Consider the following 18,772-nt stretch of genomic DNA (forward strand, 5'->3'; position numbering starts at 1 on the left):
TTGCTTTGGAATGGGTTAATATTCAACTTTCCACCCAAGACTAGTACTGGGTCAGATGCCTCCTGGCAGCTGACTTCGCTCATGATTCAAATACTGGGGCAAATTAATTGCTCACGGTCCGATTAGCCTCCTGCAGAAAAGCACGGCATAGATAACGGAGCGTCCGCTACTGTATATGGAAGAACAATGTTTTGGGTTCGTATGAGCGAAATTAACGATGATGATAACGATGACGCGGCATGCAACGAGTCGGCACACTCGATACGGGGTTTCGTGTCAAAAAAAACCACTCACCGGTCTTCGTGTTCATTTGCCTCTTCAGACTATCTCGTCAAAAAATCAGCCGCAGTCCCCCAACCGCACCACGCCTCTTTGCATGATGTCTCCTGCTGCAGTCCTCACTTTTCCTCAACTTGTGACGTTCCCGCCTTCTGTGCTGAGCAGTCGTCGCTCAATTCCATTGCTGTTTTCCGTAGACGATTCGTAACGTTCTGGATGGCGATCTAGATGATGCGGGCTTAGTAGGCTGCATGAAGGAGAATCATCCAGCCGTTGGATTGCTAATGACATTATTGAAAAATGCGATACGATTAGGGTCCTAATTCCCGTCGTCGCATTGGGTCAGTTTCTATCGTAATCCGGTGGAGCGACATCTTGGAACACGCTGGTCGTACCTCATGAGAGTCTTCTGAGACAAGGAATGGGCAATGACTTGTCCATACTGATTCGCGAGGGGGCCAGTATGGATGGGTGCATGTGTTTCGCATAGCTCCTCCCCTGTCCTATGATCAATAACGTTACCATGTAATGATCCTATGGGGCTGAAAGAACGAGTCATCCCCTCGATGAACGGTGTAAGCTGATGCCATGGTTGCTGCAACCATGTCCGTAGACTGGCAAGTACAGAGGGTGCTCTGGAGTGCGTCTGGAGCAATGCAACATTTTTCTGGCTCCACTCAAGTCCTAAAGGATTTAAGAGTTGGCGCGGCATTTGGCGGCAGTGCCGATTTTTGACGACCAGTTCAAGTTGGCGTCATGATTATTCACGCCACTCTTGCATGCTGACAGACGCCTAGCGGTCAAGAACTCTTCTACTGGGTGTCACGATATTGATAACATCTGCTACAAAAAGTATGTTGGGGATCGGGTTTACGGACGGAATGAAGTACCCATCCCAGGGTATTACATACTCATTATAAGGCCTTTGGGACTGCACCACCCCTCCTTGCACGTATTCCATTTCAACCAATACTGGTCTGAGTTACCAGTGCCATTGGAAATTAAATGATGATTTGAGGGCCCAGCCTCGAGAACCATGAGAACACTGGAGCCGCAGATATTAGGAACATGGACAACCTTTTGGTGCGAATAGAGTACTTACGTCGGACTTACGTGGTCGAACCAGAACTAGTTACCGCCCTATCGATAGGGTCACGTACTTCCACTTCACGCGTCGCACAAGCCTATGAAAAAAGTCGCCACTAACTTCCACTTCGCTCTTTCTCGGAATTCTTATCATTTTTCAAGACTCTCTACGTTCCCTTATGGACTGCGCACTGTTCCATTTCTTTTGACGATATTCCAAGTTACCAATGTTGTCAGGCGGCGTAAGCTGATTTGTGAAAATGTGCCTGAAACCATCCAGGCAGGGACGAAGAAACTTATAAAGGGATGAAAGAGTCGAGTAGTAGTAAAAGTAGGTCGAATGGGAAGCGACAGATCGGGTTGCTTAAATTCATCTTGGGCTAACAATACATGTTTGCTCATAACGTTGTGTATGCTGAATCAGCCGACTGTTGTATTTCTTTTGCACCAAGCTTGACTCCATATAAGGAACAAGCATCCACCAAGAAGTATCAAGCAGCCCCCCACTTCGGGGCTTTAATCTATCTCATATATCGCGCAAATGGGGTAGTCCTGTTCGGACGTGTACCGTACACTAAACCCTAAGCGTGTCAAGCTCAATTGGACGAAAGGCAAAGGAGTCTATGGGGACACGGTTGCCTCCACCAAACAATTTTGTCCAACGCGTGCCCGAATCAAACCAGTCAGCGACATCATCCCGAACCAGGCCAACGTCGTTCGACGGGAATGGGTTGTTTTCTTTTGTTGCGCCGGATCGTCGCCTCTCGATGTGATGTGTGATGGTAAGCCTACAAGTACAAGGTAAGACTTGGGTCAGGAGACTCGCATCCGTAAGCTCAGAGATGGGTAGACACTTACGTTCGGGTATTGTGATGATTTGGTAGGAGCGGATCCCTGGAATGACCAGGATGTTCTTGTTTGACGTGACGCTGATTTTGATGCCCGCCCTCGTTTGCTGTCAGAAAGGATGATGTGTGTGCGCGATTAGCCACTTCCTGTCGTAGGGATTGAACACCCGGGCCATTCAGAGGATCCCACGAAGGTTCCATGGTCGACAGAAGCATACAACGTCCAGGCTCCGGCGCAAGGCTGTACCCTTGACATGCCAGCACCTTGGCGGTATGAGGAACTGGTATTATCGATAACGCATGAGTGGCTTTTTTGCGCGTTGTGCTCGGAGAAATCTCTGTGGGCTCATTGCTGCTGGAGACAACCCAAGAGTCCTCAGAGCAATCTCCCCTTTCGAAGCACGAAGAATTTCCATCATCGTCTAACGAGACAGACGAGATGGAACTGGCAGTAGCCTTAGTTTGCACGTTCCTGTCTGATTCTTATGGAGCTTACGCTGTGTATATTTTTTTGATGTGTAAAAAACCCAAGCCAGGAGTTATCGGAGAACCCGTAAAGCCCGTGGACAGTGGAGATGGAACAAGAGTTGGTTCAATATCGGGGCCCTAGTGACAATCCTAGTTAATAAGGGGTAAAGCTAACGGAAATCTATAAAATACCTCCTGCTGTCTCTGGGACCAATTAGTGATTGGGGGGCCCACACCTCTTGGAGGCAGCATAACCTCAAGCCTCGCGAAAACAGCATCAAGAGCCTCATGTATGTCCGAAACGGAAGTAGCGAGGAGCACATCACGCCTTTGCATGATTTCACGCATCTCTTCTTGGTCAATTGCACCGCTGCTATCAGTTCGGACGAGCTCAGGCAGTTGAGAGTTTTCGAGGAGCGCGACAATGTCCCGTATCTTCTGCGAATCAGCCGCTCTTTCCAGACGATCTTCCTCCCGATACATTGACGCGTTAACGTCAACTTCAAACTAATATAGTGGGTCAGGGAAGGTTTGAGGCGAAAAAACAGGTCTACACACCCCAAATAACTGGAACTCCGTGCTGATTTCAGAATAGTACGTGGACAATGCTAGTGCCATGCGGTCCGTGTGGCACAATCGCCAGAAGAATCCATGGCAGAGAAAATCCATGAGTTCTGTATTAATCCTGAGCAGGGTGCTTTGAGTTGCAAAGGGAATCTCATGAGCAGCTCTTCTGAATACCTAGTCTGACACCCTACCTCTCCAGTCTCCTCACATTGTCCAGCAGTGAAGAAGGAGGCTGCATATTTTGCGCATTAAGATTGTTGAACTTCTCCTGTACAACAGGGACAATTTGATCCAAGAGTTTGGTAATGCACTCGGCTTGGCGTTTCTGCAGGTCAACTTGCTGTGCCGCGGCGAGGGTCTGATTCAACAATGAAGCTGCCAATAAAATTCCAGGCAAAGGAGCCAAACTGCTGGCTTCTTTCACGACAGTGGCTACAGTTTGGACAATGTTGAGTGCCATTGCTGTTAGTTAGAGGGTTATCGAAGGCGTTGAGGTGTCCCCAACCCTTTTTATGCTGTAAAGCAATGACCATTGGGCGCATGCGCGAGCGAGGACATCCGATAATAATTTCCGCGTTCGAGGACGCGTCTTGCGAGCACGCTTTTGCGCGTTCAATCGAGACTAGGATTCCGATTCCGATTCCGTTCCTGTTGGTAGTCACATGACTCAACTCATCAAAGCTTGGTGCCTGTCGCTGCGTTAGGCACCGTGCTAAGAGCTCAGTCCATTCACCGATGGCCCCATTTACGGATAAACTCTTCTGGTGCCCTCCTGATGCTTTTTGGCGTGACTTGGCGCGTCGGAATACCGATTGAATGCCAGACTTCCACAACCACCGCTTCCGCTCATGGAAGCGGCGTATTCTCAACAGCGCGTCGTGCCTTCAAGAGTTCGCGAACCACGCCGTGGTTGTGCGTAGACGCGCGTGATGACTTCTTTCGCTGGTTGTCACGCCGCAACCGATGATGTTCCGAGACTCTATCCAATCGGAACCGAAGATAACATAGACAGATCATTTGTTGGGCTTAACATTATGTCTCAAAGAATGGCATGAGTGGTTAATAGTTTAAACCATGCTCCCATTCGTTCAGCAGGAAGACCCTCACCATTCTCGTTTCCGTGCCAATAGGCACATGTTGTGTGCCGCGGTTACATGGTGAGGAGTTCTCGAGGCTGCGCTCGACGCAACCTTTGCTTTTCCTATGCAACATGCGCATATAGACGTTGTATCATGGTTTCAAATGCTAAACGCGTCGAAGCCGCGCATGTCCCAGTCGCCAGTGCCACGAGGCACTGTGATCTCAATTCTATGTACTAGTTCAAAAGGAGCATTCTTCTGGTAACCGACCTATCGCGTCATGGGCGCATCAAAGACTATTCTACTATTCAAGCGCACGGAAATTTTCCTGAATCTGGAAACTTCGAGTACGCTGTTCCGTCTTAAATAATGTCGTACTATTTGAATTTGCGATTTTTTCCGCTCGACTCCAGCATGCTAGAGAGGAAGTGGGATTGATGACCTGCTCTCGACTCTGATAGTCCCCTTGGGCACGAATTTGTGCATAAATGTATGGTTTCCAGGAGGTCGGTTAACGCAATGGTTAAATTCTTCGCATCGGATGCCCAGTATGGCTCTTATCAGGAGCTTCTCTAGGTGTACCTGAAAGCCTCGCATATCCTCCACGAGATGGTCAGCTTGTGTGCACCATCGGAAAATGTGGAGACGTTTAAGGTGGCGTTCTTTTCACACTTCCCGAGCCTCCCCAGCTGCAAGCTCACTGATCCGCGCCATCGTCGGGTTTTTCCTGTGCTGTGGAATGGCGAAGCACCACGTTTAGGGATGGGACGTTCACCGTGAGTGCCCGCCTGAATTTGCTTCTGTTGTAGGATTGTGAAGATATAATTATTAAGCGCATATCAACCGACTCAATATTGACGTCGCTATCGTCCAATGGTTAAGACGTAACGTTGTGGATTGTAGTCCCGTTACGATCCAGGTTCGATTCCTGGTGGCGACACGCACATTTTTTTTTAGTGAGCACCTGCCTAGCCATGCCATCGTCTAGTATATGGTTAGTAAGTTGGCGTAGTACGGCCACCCGGGTGATCTGGCTACATGATATGGAGAGGACCAGCTTTCCTCGCTATGCTGCAGAATATGTCCTGGCTCCCTCTCGCCAATGACCTCTTGACCTTGATTATCCCAGTTATTCAGGCACCGTTTTCGGAACTTTTTACCTCCGTTTGCCATACGCTTTTGATATCCAAATCGTACATAACTAGTATAAAGTCGTGCCAACTCCCTCAGGCATGATGATGCAGACACGCAGTGTTCTCGCTCTGTTCAGCCGGCTTCTGACACTGACGATCTCGGTGCTAGCTCCATCACTCAAGCTCAGTCTGAATATTATCTCGTCAAGCTTTCCGTCGGTGTTGCGGTTTCTAACATCGGCGATAAGCCTGTCCACTTGTTACATGATCCACACTCAGCGCTTTCCCGGAATGAGAAATAGACATTTTTTAACATATAAGGATGATAGAACTGTCCCTCGGTTTACTGGTGGTGTTTTCGCTCGGCCGGCCATGTGCTGTCACGCTGAAGGTGCTATGACAGGTTAGATGGTCCCCAACGTTCGCTGCGCCTCGGCGATGAGTACACAAGGTTCCTTCCCGGTGCGTACGGACGTGTCCTTTTCGTCGTCGCGCCCTTCTGGCCATATCTAACTATCGTCTTGCCTATCCTTTTTCAATATATACTGAACCAGGGCCTACGTTCACAAACTGGGCAAGAGCCGATGCGATCTCGCAACCCCTAGCTCAGAAGGGACTCTATGTACGACGCGAGCTTGGATCAAGGTAGGTTCATGAATATTCCCTTCCCCGAAAATGGGATGTATCCATAACTTGACGAAAAATTTAATGGTGCTACAGATGCTCTTAATTAATTAGTTCGCTAATTGCCAACCACCGATCTTGAACGAATGCATGACGGGTTGGATTGGGATAGAATTGCCTCCCAAGTTCGTTCATTCATTGATTTGAGAAACTCGTCCCACCTCATGCAACGAATCCCACGGGTGCTGTGGGGACGGTGTCCGAAAAGTTGTGTGAAGATCTAATGAAGTGTGTGTCTGGAAATTATACGTTGCGAAATTGTTCTAAGATATTTGGGAGGACCCTGGGTTAGCCATTTGCTTTTGGGGGAGGCCCTCTTTGCACGGTGAAGTTCAGTTGGGGTTCAACCATCTGCAGGACCAGGGCTGCATGGGGTGCCAAGCATAATATATATGTAAAAAGAAAGTAAAAATTCACCTGGGCAAACTCTCCCAATCAAGGTCATGGCCGAGCAGCGGCCCTTCTAGTGGGTGAGGAGCAGGGATATTTTATTTTGAAATAAGTCAATTTAGACCCTAAGTAGGGGAAATTTAACTACATATATACTGTACACTTAAGCTCAAAGAATATATAGCGGCAGAGCGGTATCATGGTTACTTAACCACATCCTGTACAAATCCTGTATCGTCGACAACGGACTTCCGTGTTTTCCTTGTCTATCACCACCTCGCTGCGCGCCTAATCTTCTGTTACCTTGCGTCGCAGGCCGAAGTGCCTAATACAGTAATAATACATGCAATGCCGTAACACACCCTTTCGGGGCGCGCCCACACATCTGGCCGATCCTTAGTTGCACCATATAAAAAGGGACCAGCTTTCTTGACCACGCTGTAGAACTTGTCCTGGCTCCAGTGTCTTGTTCTCGCCCTTCGACGACATACACTTTGATCACTCAAGTCCCTTATCGCCATGCGCCCCACTTCACCCTTAATACCACTTGGCATCTTTTCTGCTGTTCGATTCGCTGTCGCGAACTTCACCTACTCTAATCTCGTATGCGAAGAAGAGCGTGGGGGTTTCTACAATTCAAGTCTCATCATGCCCAGTAAAGGTAATGAACCAAAAACACTCGATCTGGCAAAAATGAATCGCTAACCGCTCCCCCAATACACCCTGTGATTTAGTCTCTACGTGCAACAATGCATGGGACTACTCATATAACCAGACAATATCGAACGCGTACCATGATCCAACTGCATCGATTTGCGGGAAGAAAGTTACGATCCATAAGAAATGGCTGACGTGGTCAAGCGGCCGCAATCATGGGAAATGCCAGAAAGTCGGGAAGAAGGGTAGAGGGAAGATTCAGAAATGCAATCCGAAGGATGTTGCGGCTTGTATATGGACGGAGGAGATCGAGTGCAATTCGAAAATTTGCAAATGATGCATGATTATATAAAGAGGAGTTGCTATGATTGCTGCTATGCAATTGTCTTGATCGTCTTTTATGAAGTCTAATGATGACTGATTCCGATATCGGGTTCTCTAAAATCTCATAGTGTCGTGGGACAAAATTGACGCTGCTGAAGCTAAGCGAAATTGTCATGCTCTCACCTTCAGGGCTTCTCCGTACCTTTCCGAAACCACCTGCGTGCGGGACACAACCCCCAAGACCCAAAGTGCAGCCGGAAGGTCTCAGATCACCACGAAGCCCATTGCTGAAGGAACAATGCGTCAGTTTGGCTCGATTAGTTATTAGTGAAGGCAGATCACGATTCGGCTCTCTACTTCGAGACTGAGGCGAAACCCTTTTGCTTTCCCTTGACGGTCGTGTGTCCAAGTATTGGTTCTCTGCGTGGCAGACCATGGCTGAGGGAGTTCACCCGAAAATGTCCCTCGCATTCGATATTCTCATAAATGGCATTCCCTACTATTCCCGGGTGGATTGAAATTTCACCAACTTCCAGTTCGACAACGAAGTTACAGATAGTCTTCAGAAATTCGGAAAGACTTTGCTTGGATCTAGTCTAGCCCTTCGCTGTATTGGATTTACTCTTCTCAGAACACTGCCTAGCGAATTGGACCTCCTCTTTCACCAAACGTGGCTCACCTTCGGCCTATCCTGGGAGGTCTGAAGAAAGATGTTGTATCATAATCCCTTACACCCCCCTAAACAAACACGTCGCAGTGTGTTCCTCTCGGTCAGTTATTGAAACCTTCAAACTCGTCCTAGGAATGGAAAACTATGGCGCTACAATTTATACCGTCCAAAAACCCGAACAGTCCAAACTGTTGCTAGTCTGAACCAGTACTCCTGCCAACTGCCCATCGCTGTGGTACCCCTTAAGCCTTCAAACGCAACTGAAGGCGCCACCGCCCGGCCCTTTCTCCGTTTCTTCAGTTAATCCTGTTTTTGTAAAGTACCTAACCCCCGGCCTGCACCGGTTGCCTAGAGCACGCTGATGAAGATGCAGATAAAAAGAATACCCCCAGATGACGGAACCGTCAATTCGTTATCCGCTCCGCCAAGCTCGGATTTCATAATATCTTCGCCTGGTCGTATCTGTCTGGTCAATCCACTTTCGCATTGCATTTACCGTTGCCTCCCTCCCCTCCCTCGCGTTACTCGTCGACTTCGTTCGGTGTGTCGATCTTTGTAGATAACTGCACTGGTGGACGCCGCCTGACACGACAGAACCCGCCACTCTTCTCGCCCGGCCCGTTTGGCCCACTTTACTTTTGTCATAGATACAACTGTACAGGCGCTGCATGATATCGAACACCACAAACCAAAAAGAGTAATGCTCTTGAAAGCGCCGATCAGCTAGAGCGAACAAATGGGCAGCCATTAATTTGCATAGGCTTAGTGGAGCACGTCGATTACAGTGGAAGCCACCGACGTCGAAGGGATACAGAGTTAGATACAAGAGGGGGAACAAATGGGAGGTTTGACAGGTTTCCGGGCAATGTTTGACTTGAATGTGAGCACGTACGTCACCGTTCGCGCGTTTAAGGTGTCTGATGGCCGCTGCAGTCCATGCTGCAGTCCATTTGCGCAGTATTGGCCTCCCGCATGTCTGTGTCACATACCACTACAATTTGAAAAACAGTGGCTGGAGCGGGAACAGAGTCACTGACACTGGGAGGGTGTCGGTCATGTCGCGGACCCGAGCTAGGCAGCAGCCGCCACTAGTGTGTATGAACCCTCTACCTGGTCGTGACCCTTCTTCAATTGGGCTGTCTCGTATCCATGTTACATCCGAGCAATATGATGGGGTGACTGGTTATAAGAATACTTCAATATCCAGCCTCGTCGCGCAGATACTTGCAGGATTCCGTGAGGATTCTGGTAATATCCGAGCTTGGATATTTTATCTCAAAACACAGTGGAACTGTTACCTTGTGTTGCCCGATCATGATCTGTTGACGTGCCGAAGTGCCCAATACAGTAATGTTGATATATATTATTGTTGTAACACACCCTTTCGGCGCGGGCCCACACTTCCGGGTGATCTTTCGCTGCACCATATAAAAGGACAAGCTTTCTTGATCACTTATCCTGGTCCCAGTGTCTTGTTCTCGCTCTTTGACGACGACCTCTTACTGCACCTTCATTGAATTTGATCTCTCAAGTCCTTACTTGAGCGGGCGTCCGCCATGCGTTTCACTTCATCTTTAATACTACTTGGCACCTTTTCTGCTGTTCGATTCGCTGTCGCGGACTTCACCTACTCTAATCTCGTATGCGACGTAGAGGGTGGAGGTTTCTACAATTCAAGTCTCATCATGCCCAGTAAAGGTAATAGACCAAAAACACTCGTTCTAACGAAATAACACTCGTAATCGCTAACCGCTCCCCCAACACACCCTGTGATTTAGTCTCTACGTGCAACAACGCGTGGGACTACTCATATAACCAGACGATATCGAACGCAGAGCCTAATCCAACTGCGTCGATTTGCGGGGGGAAAGTTGTGATCCATAAGAAATCGCTGACGTGGTCAAGCGGCCGCGATCATGGGAAATGCCATAAAGCCGGGAAGAAAAGTAAAGGGAAGGAATGCAATCCGAAGGGTGTTGCCATTTGTACATGGACGGAGGAGATCGAGTGCAGTTCGAAACTTTGCAAATGATAAAGACGAGTTGTTATGGGTCATGATTGTTCATCAGGACTGCTATTCGATTGTCTTGATCGTCTTTTATGGAGTCTAATAATGTCCGGTTCCGATATCAGGTTCTTTTACTTAGTGTCGTGGGGACGAAATTGATGCTGCCGAAGCTAAGCGAAATTGTCATGCTCTCACCTTCCGGCCGCTCTTTCTCACCTTCTCGAAACCAGGGATACAACCCCAACCTGCAGTCGGAAGTCTCAGATCATGCTTATTTGGTGAAGATCACCTCATCGGGTCGGCAGTCGTTATAGACTGCCCCGGGTGGCAAGTTTGTGGCGAATGAGAGCACGTGGAAGGCATGGCGCGTAGACTACTGGCATCTAACTTCGCACGTTCTCGTGGCCTCGGCACTGCTCCTTCTAAGTCCTTCACCGAAAAACTTGCTGATGGACTAACATTGGATAACTTTGTGTCGAGTGGTTCTCGGAAATACGTCGCAGTCAGTCATTACATCTATGCCTCATCACTGTGGTTAGGCATAGACTGCCGAGTTACTTGAAGACTAAGATCCCAACGAGCGCCTCGTATAATAATATTCAGAAAGACCTCCGTGGTCTCAATTTACACACTGTTTGCGAAGAGGCACGGTGTCCCAATATAGGTGATTGTTGGGGTGGGAGTGATGCAGTCGGGAGGAGTTGACGCCGAGAAGAAGCGTGGGGCCACGGCCACCATCATGGTATGCCCCTAGGGAGACGACAACAATTTTCGGCTTGGTGATTTCCAACTTTACAGCTGGGGGATACATGTACCCGTGGCTGCAGATTATGTTCGGTAAAGACCTCCAAGAACCCATCACTGTTAGATATTCATGAGCCCGAGAACACTGCGGGGGTCTTGGGTACATTGTTTTGACAAGTGTAGATCGTGATGGTTCGTAGCTTGATTTTGATGACAGGGCCCTATTCTCACTCGTCATATAGATCTAGCTGATGGGGGGGCCGCTCACTTTGCCGAGACCATCAGGAAGATCTCCTGAATTTGAAAGGGTTTCTTATTCATTCTCCTTCCAGAGCGCCGCATATTCGGGTCGAAGCGCTGACGGATGATTTCGGAGGTTCCCTCGATGGCATCTCGACTGTAGCTGAATCCGGTCTGCACACAACATTGAGACTGTAGAAGCTCTTACACCCTATGTCCGTGGCCGGCGCGCTAACTTCCGCCAGAGTCTTCGTGTACTGGAACACGCGAAGAAGGAAGGTGTCAACATCACGAAGACAAGTATCATGCTTGGTGTTGGCGAAAATGAGGATCAGGGCCTCGATGCGTTGAAAGGTCGGATATTTGATTACACGCCGCCAGCTATCCACTTATTCTCATCACAAATCCCGCAGAACTGCAGAAGTCGGAAGTTGATGTAGTTACCTTTGGCCAGTACATGCGTAAACGTCATATGAAGGTAGACCGTTACGTTGAGCCTGCAGAATTTGATCGTTGGAAACGAATTGCCGATAACTCTATGTTGCATCTGGGCCGCTAGTACGAAGTAGCTACAAGGTATGTTGGGGTATAATACTTTAAATTACGGATATGTTTTAGCTTACTTTATCCTCTCGGGCTGGAGAATTCTATATTAAGAATATCCTGAAGTGGAAGAAATTAGATGCTGCAAAGTCAGAATCGTCTAAACCATCTTCAGAGATGGACTCGAACCTACGCCCACATTAGGAGCACCTTGCGCCTTATACAACCTCAATATTATCCATCACAAGTTCGGACGTCATCATGTTCATCTACAATGGCATCTCCCTAGGTCAGAAACTTGTTGCCGTCCATGTGGCCCTGTATGGTCGAGATTTTCATGATAGCTAGGTCATTGTGTCCATGCGGTCACGGCTCAGCACACGAAAAGAAATGGGCATCGCGGATCGTGGAGGTTGGAACCCCGACGGACGGAAGCAAAGTTCCGCCAAGTGGCTTGAATTTCACCGTCGTGTGATGGATATTTTCGTACGTGGGATGGTACTCTTCCGCCTCGTGATTTGGGGTTCAAGTCCAACTTCAGCAGCAAAATTCTCGCCAAGTAGTGGCGGGTCCGATGGCTCTGTGAAAGAGGTCGCCAGGACCTAGGACATTACTATATGAAAGTGGCCTTATCTAAACAGCCCACATATTGGTGGGTGTGGGCTCTATGTCGTCCCATGAGGCCTTCGAATCTGGGGTCACTGGCTTTCGTTGATCGTCTTGTGGACTTCTCGCTTCAACTCTGCTTGGGGTTTACTTTACCCGCACTCGTCGGTATCCCGAAGCTTACACGACCTTATCTGGCACCATTCAATTTGCAGGCTGAAACCATTGACTGTGGCTCAGCACCAAAGTGGTACTGCAGGTCTGCTGCCTCTCCCTAGAAATGACCTGGAGACGAGTGAATGGAGGGCACGCCCGGTTCGCGTTGAATGTGGCGGATCGCATTCGAATCGGGGCTGCCTAACTCATTACCTGAGGATGTGAGTGGCTAATTCCAAAATGGATCATTGCATAACCATATTGCGTAATTTGGAGATTATATGCTTGCATTATGTCGATACCATTCTCCTTGTGCTTCTGCTCACGCTATGTAAATCATTAATTTGCTGTGTTTGCACACATCACAGACCCTCTTGTGCGTGATTCAGATTGTCTATTCCGTGGTAATCCCACCCGTGGGAAGTGGCCCAATCGAAGGTGCACCGGCTTGAGGGGGGCCCTGGTAACAGAAGTGGCCTGGGTTTTTAGACAGCACGTCAAGAACCATTTTCTCACACGGGGATAGAATGTGCGGGGGTCCTTGTGCCTACCTCACAGTCATGGCGTGGGTGACTAGAAATAGACCACATTGAGACTGGAGATGGAGATGATTGCCTGTCTAGCTAAATATAATGCATTGAACTGGGTGCGCAGCGTGGCGGATGAGTTGCTCGTGTTGTGCAAAACAACACTAGTGGATGAATAGAGATGCAAGATCGATACGCTGCTGTTTAGACTCCTGGTATGACGCTGCGGAGGTCCAGTAAATGCCATAAATTTAGGAGAGTATATCTACAAAGTCAAGCTTCAGAGTCAGGGTGGTGAGGAAAATCAACAGTCGCCAAAATACGGAGGAATCTGGAATACAGGAGGCACCATCCAACAGATATAGACGGCAAGACGGGAATAATCTAGGACCACTCATTGGCAGACCTATGTGTAATAGTCAGTCTAATTACAATTGCTCGAGTTTTTGGGTGTGAAAGGGGTCACACACCAAGCAGGATCCTGTATGAAAGCACAAAGCACTTTGCTGCCAGTCTATCCATATACATTAGTCAGAAACCGTGAAAGGGGGATTGAATCCAATCATTAACCTGCAGAAGTGGGTGTCCAGCAACGATGCTCAAGAACCTCTCTAGGCCTTCGCGCCGTGTCTCGATGACCTCATCGGAGAAGCGGTTGGTAAAAACTTTTCCGGGAAGTGGGGGTATGTTGACACGGGTTGATTCGCGCTCGAGGATATCACGGAAGGCTTCAAAGTCGCTATACCTGCGACGAACGCTGGAGTGTCGAAGTTTGAATGCGGGAATGTTGGTCTATCGAATGAGTCATACGACAACGAAAAGGTCAGCATTGGTATGTCTTAAACACCCTCCCTAGAAGAGACGCACTGACTCTGCAGACGATCTCGTAGTCAGTGAACATTTTCCGTCCGTAGCCTGAGGAGTGTCATCGAAGCAATTAGATCCCATTCGTTCAATATTGAGCCCTGAAATCCGTACCATGGGTTTGGGGGTTCCGCACTTCTATCTCCAAGAAACTCTCGGGGACACTGTACATTTCTTCAATCTAGTCATCGCAGTAACGCAATTCCAACCAAAGGTGGGCGTCTAAGCTGCACAGCATCAAGGCAATAGGGCCATACCGTTTGGGCTCGATGGGATAATCGAGTGGAGTCATCGAACGTGCTTCTAGCGAACGGGGAAGGCGAGCTCATGGACACGTTATGGTAAGTGGCAGGAGATTGGTTGGAATGGACGGAGCACGGTTAGACCCGCAACGGTTGGCGCCGGACATTCAACACCTCACCTCAACACAGCTTGACGAATCCAGTGAGCCCTCCTATATTTTACATGGGGGGATTGTCATGACAAGGGTATTTGTATCATACGGCTTGAGGGGGAAATGATTATTGGGGGAGAGTTCAAGGACAATGAAGTTCGTTTTCCAAGTACGCCTGAATGGAAATCCAAGGCTCTCGATTGGCCGTTCTCGCCGCTGATGAGAGAATAATTCACGAGTCAACATAGTTTACAGTACTGCGTCACCAGCAGCGCTCATATTCGCTTGACTGTCTATTCTAACAGAGCTAAAGGCAGCCAACTACCTGATGCAGTTCATGATGCCTCCACTTTGACTCATGATAGGGCATGTGTATAATGGTTCCCGTAATATAAGCAGCAAAATCAGTTGGAGGTCGGTATACCGCGCATTGAATGAGTATTCACAGAGTGTCCAGACTTCAGCGGCAAGGCCAGGTGCACCCTCGCTCGCCACCATCGGTCGGAAAAGAGAAATGTATCGGGGGGTGAGGGGTGATGCGTGCTTTAGCGCATATACAGCACTCAAGCTTTTCTTTTTTTTGGTGGGGCCTTCTACCCCTTGCCTGAAGATTTGTAGAGCTCCCGTGTGGCTGTTCGGTTGAGCCCGCGTGATTAGGTAGTGCGACTCGGAAAACGGGCGCCAATCTTCAACGACACCGTCTGGGGGATGGGACCCAAAGGGAAGCAGGCCATTTCGGGAGAAGGGAAAAGAAAGCGGAAAGGGGCCCCTTGGGATGTTGTCGATCGGCAATTTCATGATCCCATGAAACCACAGGGTATGCCGAACGTCGTTCTCATCTGGATATGCCTTGAACACATTCTCTTCGTCAATGTGAAGCTCAGATTCGTGGCAGCCGTAAATTTTCTGGCGCTAAACCAAATCCAGATCTTCGCAAGCCGATTTTTTTTGTCAAGAGTGGAGCCCTCTTCCACGATGAAGAGGAGATTTTTCAGCCAGAGATGGTGGAGAATGGTGCGCTGTGCTGTTATCTGCTTTGCCTTAATAGCTAAGCCTGCCACGTCTCTTCAGAGGCTGATGATGCGCCAACCGCTAACCAGGTGGAATCCTTGTTTACGAAGGTTCCAATCGCCGCTTCTGAAACTGGAGCAGAGGCCATGGACCGCAAGTCTCGTCCACGGTTTGCTGACTACTCTGTTGCTGCAAACCTTGATGATGATGGCGACATACCCACATTGGAATTTGGCTTCTCTGCAGAAGATCTCTACACCTTGGGGGCACAGTCACTTGATACCAACCCTACGTCTCGTTTGGATAAGCTCTTGAGCGATCTCTCCAAGACATCGCTGGCTTCAGGGGATGGGAAGTCCTATATTGTTGTGGAAACCTCTGCCTCCACCCCTCTTGGCGATGCACAGCCGAGTGCAGATGCCAAAGGATCGGCTGCTCTTCATATTCCCCAATCGAATGGCGATGTTCAATGTCCTACTGCCGATATCCCTGATGCTGGCGATGATATCGTAGTGTTTACTGGCACCCAGCCCGCACGCGTGGAAGTTGTCGCAACTGATCCCAAGCATCTAAGCCCTCCCGCCGGGCCTGAACCCTCATCTCCAGGGCGCCGTGTGAAGCGTCGGTCGGAGAGTCTCCGAAAGAAAGCACTCAAGCACCGTGAGGAAGTACACTCTACTTCTGGTGACACAACGGACCACCGCTCATGCGAAATTGACTCGGGTCCACTCGTTGAGTCCGAACTTTCATCACCGGAGAATTACATGATGTCCCAATTGGAGGGTTTCTTACGGAGGACGCTCAAACGGCGGAAGACGTCGCACCGCCTATCTGTTTCTAATATAGAAAATTACCTGCGAGAAGGTGATTCAGATATTGATTGGGGAAGCGATAGTCCTCTTCAACACAACGCTTCATCCAGTTCAAACCAACTCGGGGTTGATGATCATGGGATGATAGTCGACGCAAATTTTGAGGGAATGGATCAGTTGCAATTCTTGGTAGACCTGAATCCCGAAAATGAAACGGCCACTGTTGGCGCCGCTGATCAAGAGAAGCCTCAAGATGACGAGGAGTCAGACCTCAGCTCTGGAAGCAGCAGGAGCGGTGATGAAAGTGTAGATAATTCCGATGATGGACTCGGCTTGTCTGCGGAGGATGAAGATGTCGAAGCCGATGAGCGGCAACGGGGAGGCGACGACAGTGAGTCGGAGCCCCCGCGTGCCAAAGAACCTGATGAAGGCGAGGAAGGAAGGGAACAGGCGATGGTGGTAATGCAACACAATAGGAGCGGCAGGGATAGCAGTAACACTCGGTTCATAGGATATCATCATGACATATCCTGGATTATCGATGGACAATTCCGAACGAAAGGTAGAGGATGCCGGCTTTGCTTTGGAGTCAGCAATCATGCGCACAGTTCAGGATCTAGGAACTCAAGGTGACTACTATTTGATCTCATCGTGAGCCATCTCATCTCATATCCATTCGAGGCCAAAATCCGGCGCAGAGGGAGATAGTGATCCTAGGTCGGCTCGCGAAGCGTGTATATCAGGAAGTTCGGAAGGGGGGCCGGACTCCTAAGAAAATCCCTAGGAATGCTACCCGCCAATCCCTTATCTCATGGATTCAAAACCAAGGTCTCGCGGAGCACAAACTCGACGAACTAAGGCTGGTGGTGGAGCAGTTCACGGCAAGGCGAGATCGCAAGCTAGAACGCCAAAAGGCGGCAAGAGTGGGTGATTCGGCCTGGCGCGAGGCTGCCGAAGCGGGCAGCATGCTCCCTTCCCGGAAGACGGGGAAGCGAAAGGACAAATTCGGCAAGCGGATATATGGCGATGGTCGGGAGGTTCAACGGGAGTTTACCGAAACACCAGAGGCACACTTGCACCTCGAGTCACTTCTGAATGAAATCAATGCCTTCATAGAGAGCCCAGAGAAGAAGTCCATCGAGTTGCCACCCATGAGTAAAGGAGATCGAAAGGTGGTTCATTTTCTTGCCAATTCTTGCTATCATCTCGCGACCAAGTCCTTCGGAACGGAAAAGACAGGTCGGCACGTAGTGCTTACACGGACTCCTCAAACTCAAACTGGCCGACCTCGGACTCGCCTGCTTGACCGTGTGCTTGTGGCGTACCAACGTGGTACATTTCATCAAGAAGGATTCATCCGAGCTAGTGACACCGCTAGACACAAAGCAAAACGCAAGGGCTCCGATGTCCACCCTGCCGAAGGAGGACCTGAAGCATCCAAGAACTCCAGGAAGCACGTTGTCCTCCGTCCCAAAGAGGGTGATATCGTCGGACGAAAGGCAGAACCCATTGGGGAGTCCAACGTTGGATTCCAACTGTTACAACGCATGGGGTGAGTTATCAAATGGAACAGTCATACTCGCACCTGGCTAACTCCCTTTTTAGGTGGAGCCAAGGAGAACGAATAGGGGCTACTGGCGGATCCACGATCCCTCTTCCCGTTGTCGTGAAGGTCTCTAAGCTGGGTCTTGGAACGATCTCCTATGCACGACCGGTGTCTCCATGACATAGATTGATGTTCTTCAATACAGTTGTATATTTATCCTTGCACCTGAAGGGCACTTAGAATCATGTAATGTCCAGACTAAGGGAATGAGGAAGATCGCGAACTTCGAAGAAGTGGAGTGCTCGTTCAATCCCCTCCGGGTGAATGTTCGCGCCCCATGTTCTGATTAGGCGCTGCCATCGTGAGTTCTTTAGACTGGTTGTTGATTTCCAAGGAGGGGACGACGGTGAGACCACATTGTAGTAAGGTTCAGTTCGAATGAGTCCGCTTGGTGAGAAACCAAGTCAGCCTGTCATTTGATTTTTCGACGAAAAAAAATGATCCATTTGGAACCATTCCGCGGTCCACGATCAAGGTGGCGTGTATATGATGTTCGCGCTATCGTGGACCTCGTTCAACACCTGCGTAACAGCTTCAGAGTATCAATTCATAGTGCAAGCATCATTAGATGAATCTTTGCTTGTCTTGTCCTGATAAAAATGGCCCCACCAGCATGGGGACATGGTCAAAATTCTCGGGATGGATTCAAACTGCTGCACCACAGCAGCTAAGTAGAGCAGCTGCAACACCTTAAGCATGAAGGTTACACCACAGTGAGGAAGCACGTAGAGGTAGTAAGTTAGCGAAGAACTGATACCTGCCCAATCGTTATGCCGATTATAAATGTATAGCGTTACTAACTGCCAAGAGGGAATACCATGGCTCTGCGCTGGGGCAGTACAGCCTGAGGCTAGTCATCGTTCTGTGAGCACACAAGAGCTGGTCCAAAGGGACTCCAACCGTGTTGGTTTGTCAACCACAGACTAAATCTGGTACCGAAGTGATGTGATCACTGATGGGACCTACTCGATCGCGGAGCCTCGGGATTTTAAAAGTATAGGCAAAACCGCTGTTTTAATAAAGCATCCATCGTTCAAACAAAAATCGGCTCGCCCAGCCATCTGGCAACGAATGTG

General features: G+C 49.1%; 11 protein-coding genes and 1 non-coding gene across 12 annotated transcripts; 7 read left to right on the forward strand and 5 right to left on the reverse strand.

Moving 5' to 3' along the window:
* Positions 1–1,717: 1,717 nt before the first annotated feature.
* On the reverse strand, positions 1,718–3,754 carry EI90DRAFT_3285214 (uncharacterized protein). Its single transcript, XM_039066954.1, has 6 exons — positions 3,440–3,754; positions 3,240–3,378; positions 2,874–3,188; positions 2,710–2,819; positions 2,224–2,658; positions 1,718–2,153 (listed from the first exon to the last, which is right to left on the reverse strand). Exons 1-6 carry the CDS (start codon positions 3,706–3,708, stop codon positions 1,940–1,942), a joined length of 1,482 nt encoding a protein of 493 aa, XP_038922678.1. The 5' UTR covers positions 3,709–3,754; the 3' UTR covers positions 1,718–1,939.
* Positions 3,755–4,936: 1,182 nt separating this feature from the next.
* Positions 4,937–6,109, forward strand: EI90DRAFT_3011605 (uncharacterized protein; the record flags this gene model as incomplete). The annotated part of the gene is made up of 5 exons (XM_039056480.1): positions 4,937–5,103; positions 5,316–5,325; positions 5,580–5,719; positions 5,864–5,922; positions 6,015–6,109. The coding sequence occupies 5 exons, from the start codon at positions 4,937–4,939 to the stop codon at positions 6,107–6,109; spliced, it is 471 nt and encodes a 156-aa protein (XP_038922679.1).
* Positions 5,187–5,267, forward strand: EI90DRAFT_t30. Its single transcript has one exon. It is a non-coding gene; the product is annotated as a tRNA-His (tRNA).
* A 1,102-nt stretch (positions 6,110–7,211) lies between the features above and the next one.
* On the reverse strand, positions 7,212–8,248 carry EI90DRAFT_1299095 (uncharacterized protein). Its single transcript, XM_039051625.1, has 2 exons — positions 7,328–8,248; positions 7,212–7,271 (listed from the first exon to the last, which is right to left on the reverse strand). The coding sequence occupies exon 1, from the start codon at positions 7,949–7,951 to the stop codon at positions 7,391–7,393; it is 561 nt and encodes a 186-aa protein (XP_038922680.1). The 5' UTR covers positions 7,952–8,248; the 3' UTR covers positions 7,212–7,271; positions 7,328–7,390.
* Positions 8,194–9,104, reverse strand: EI90DRAFT_1299383 (uncharacterized protein). The gene is made up of 2 exons (XM_039051627.1): positions 8,616–9,104; positions 8,194–8,543 (listed from the first exon to the last, which is right to left on the reverse strand). The coding sequence occupies exons 1-2, from the start codon at positions 8,931–8,933 to the stop codon at positions 8,436–8,438; spliced, it is 426 nt and encodes a 141-aa protein (XP_038922681.1). The 5' UTR covers positions 8,934–9,104; the 3' UTR covers positions 8,194–8,435.
* EI90DRAFT_1299083 (uncharacterized protein) lies at positions 9,061–10,034 on the forward strand. Its single transcript, XM_039051624.1, has 3 exons — positions 9,061–9,065; positions 9,119–9,883; positions 9,964–10,034. The coding sequence occupies exon 2, from the start codon at positions 9,241–9,243 to the stop codon at positions 9,700–9,702; it is 462 nt and encodes a 153-aa protein (XP_038922682.1). The 5' UTR covers positions 9,061–9,065; positions 9,119–9,240; the 3' UTR covers positions 9,703–9,883; positions 9,964–10,034.
* EI90DRAFT_3031946 (uncharacterized protein) lies at positions 9,574–10,294 on the forward strand. Its single transcript, XM_039058356.1, has 2 exons — positions 9,574–9,883; positions 9,964–10,294. The coding sequence occupies exons 1-2, from the start codon at positions 9,742–9,744 to the stop codon at positions 10,215–10,217; spliced, it is 396 nt and encodes a 131-aa protein (XP_038922683.1). The 5' UTR covers positions 9,574–9,741; the 3' UTR covers positions 10,218–10,294.
* A 260-nt stretch (positions 10,295–10,554) lies between these two features.
* Positions 10,555–11,924, forward strand: EI90DRAFT_3143585 (uncharacterized protein; the record flags this gene model as incomplete). The annotated part of the gene is given in 9 exon segments (XM_039065037.1): positions 10,555–10,727; positions 10,748–10,875; positions 10,895–10,935; positions 10,992–11,104; positions 11,270–11,349; positions 11,376–11,531; positions 11,591–11,717; positions 11,744–11,753; positions 11,796–11,924. The coding sequence occupies 9 exon segments, from the start codon at positions 10,555–10,557 to the stop codon at positions 11,922–11,924; spliced, it is 957 nt and encodes a 318-aa protein (XP_038922684.1).
* A 1,282-nt stretch (positions 11,925–13,206) lies between these two features.
* Positions 13,207–14,207, reverse strand: EI90DRAFT_3031958 (Phox homologous domain-containing protein). The gene is made up of 6 exons (XM_039058357.1): positions 14,131–14,207; positions 13,988–14,054; positions 13,881–13,924; positions 13,580–13,801; positions 13,480–13,523; positions 13,207–13,415 (listed from the first exon to the last, which is right to left on the reverse strand). Exons 1-6 carry the CDS (start codon positions 14,200–14,202, stop codon positions 13,394–13,396), a joined length of 471 nt encoding a protein of 156 aa, XP_038922685.1. The 5' UTR covers positions 14,203–14,207; the 3' UTR covers positions 13,207–13,393.
* An 84-nt stretch (positions 14,208–14,291) lies between these two features.
* EI90DRAFT_1299010 (uncharacterized protein) lies at positions 14,292–15,143 on the reverse strand. Its single transcript, XM_039051623.1, has one exon. It carries the CDS (start codon positions 15,063–15,065, stop codon positions 14,589–14,591), a length of 477 nt encoding a protein of 158 aa, XP_038922686.1. The 5' UTR covers positions 15,066–15,143; the 3' UTR covers positions 14,292–14,588.
* Positions 15,057–16,897, forward strand: EI90DRAFT_1299343 (uncharacterized protein). The gene is made up of 5 exons (XM_039051626.1): positions 15,057–15,084; positions 15,152–15,281; positions 15,339–16,481; positions 16,541–16,719; positions 16,772–16,897. Exons 2-4 carry the CDS (start codon positions 15,269–15,271, stop codon positions 16,564–16,566), a joined length of 1,182 nt encoding a protein of 393 aa, XP_038922687.1. The 5' UTR covers positions 15,057–15,084; positions 15,152–15,268; the 3' UTR covers positions 16,567–16,719; positions 16,772–16,897.
* A 158-nt stretch (positions 16,898–17,055) lies between these two features.
* Positions 17,056–17,816, forward strand: EI90DRAFT_2904548 (uncharacterized protein; the record flags this gene model as incomplete). The annotated part of the gene is made up of 2 exons (XM_039054174.1): positions 17,056–17,642; positions 17,696–17,816. 2 exons carry the CDS (start codon positions 17,056–17,058, stop codon positions 17,814–17,816), a joined length of 708 nt encoding a protein of 235 aa, XP_038922688.1.
* Positions 17,817–18,772: the final 956 nt, after the last annotated feature.

Source organism: Cantharellus anzutake (genome assembly GCF_015039405.1).
Source record: "Cantharellus anzutake strain C23 chromosome Unknown EI90scaffold_3, whole genome shotgun sequence".
Lineage (NCBI taxonomy): Eukaryota > Fungi > Basidiomycota > Agaricomycetes > Cantharellales > Hydnaceae > Cantharellus > Cantharellus anzutake.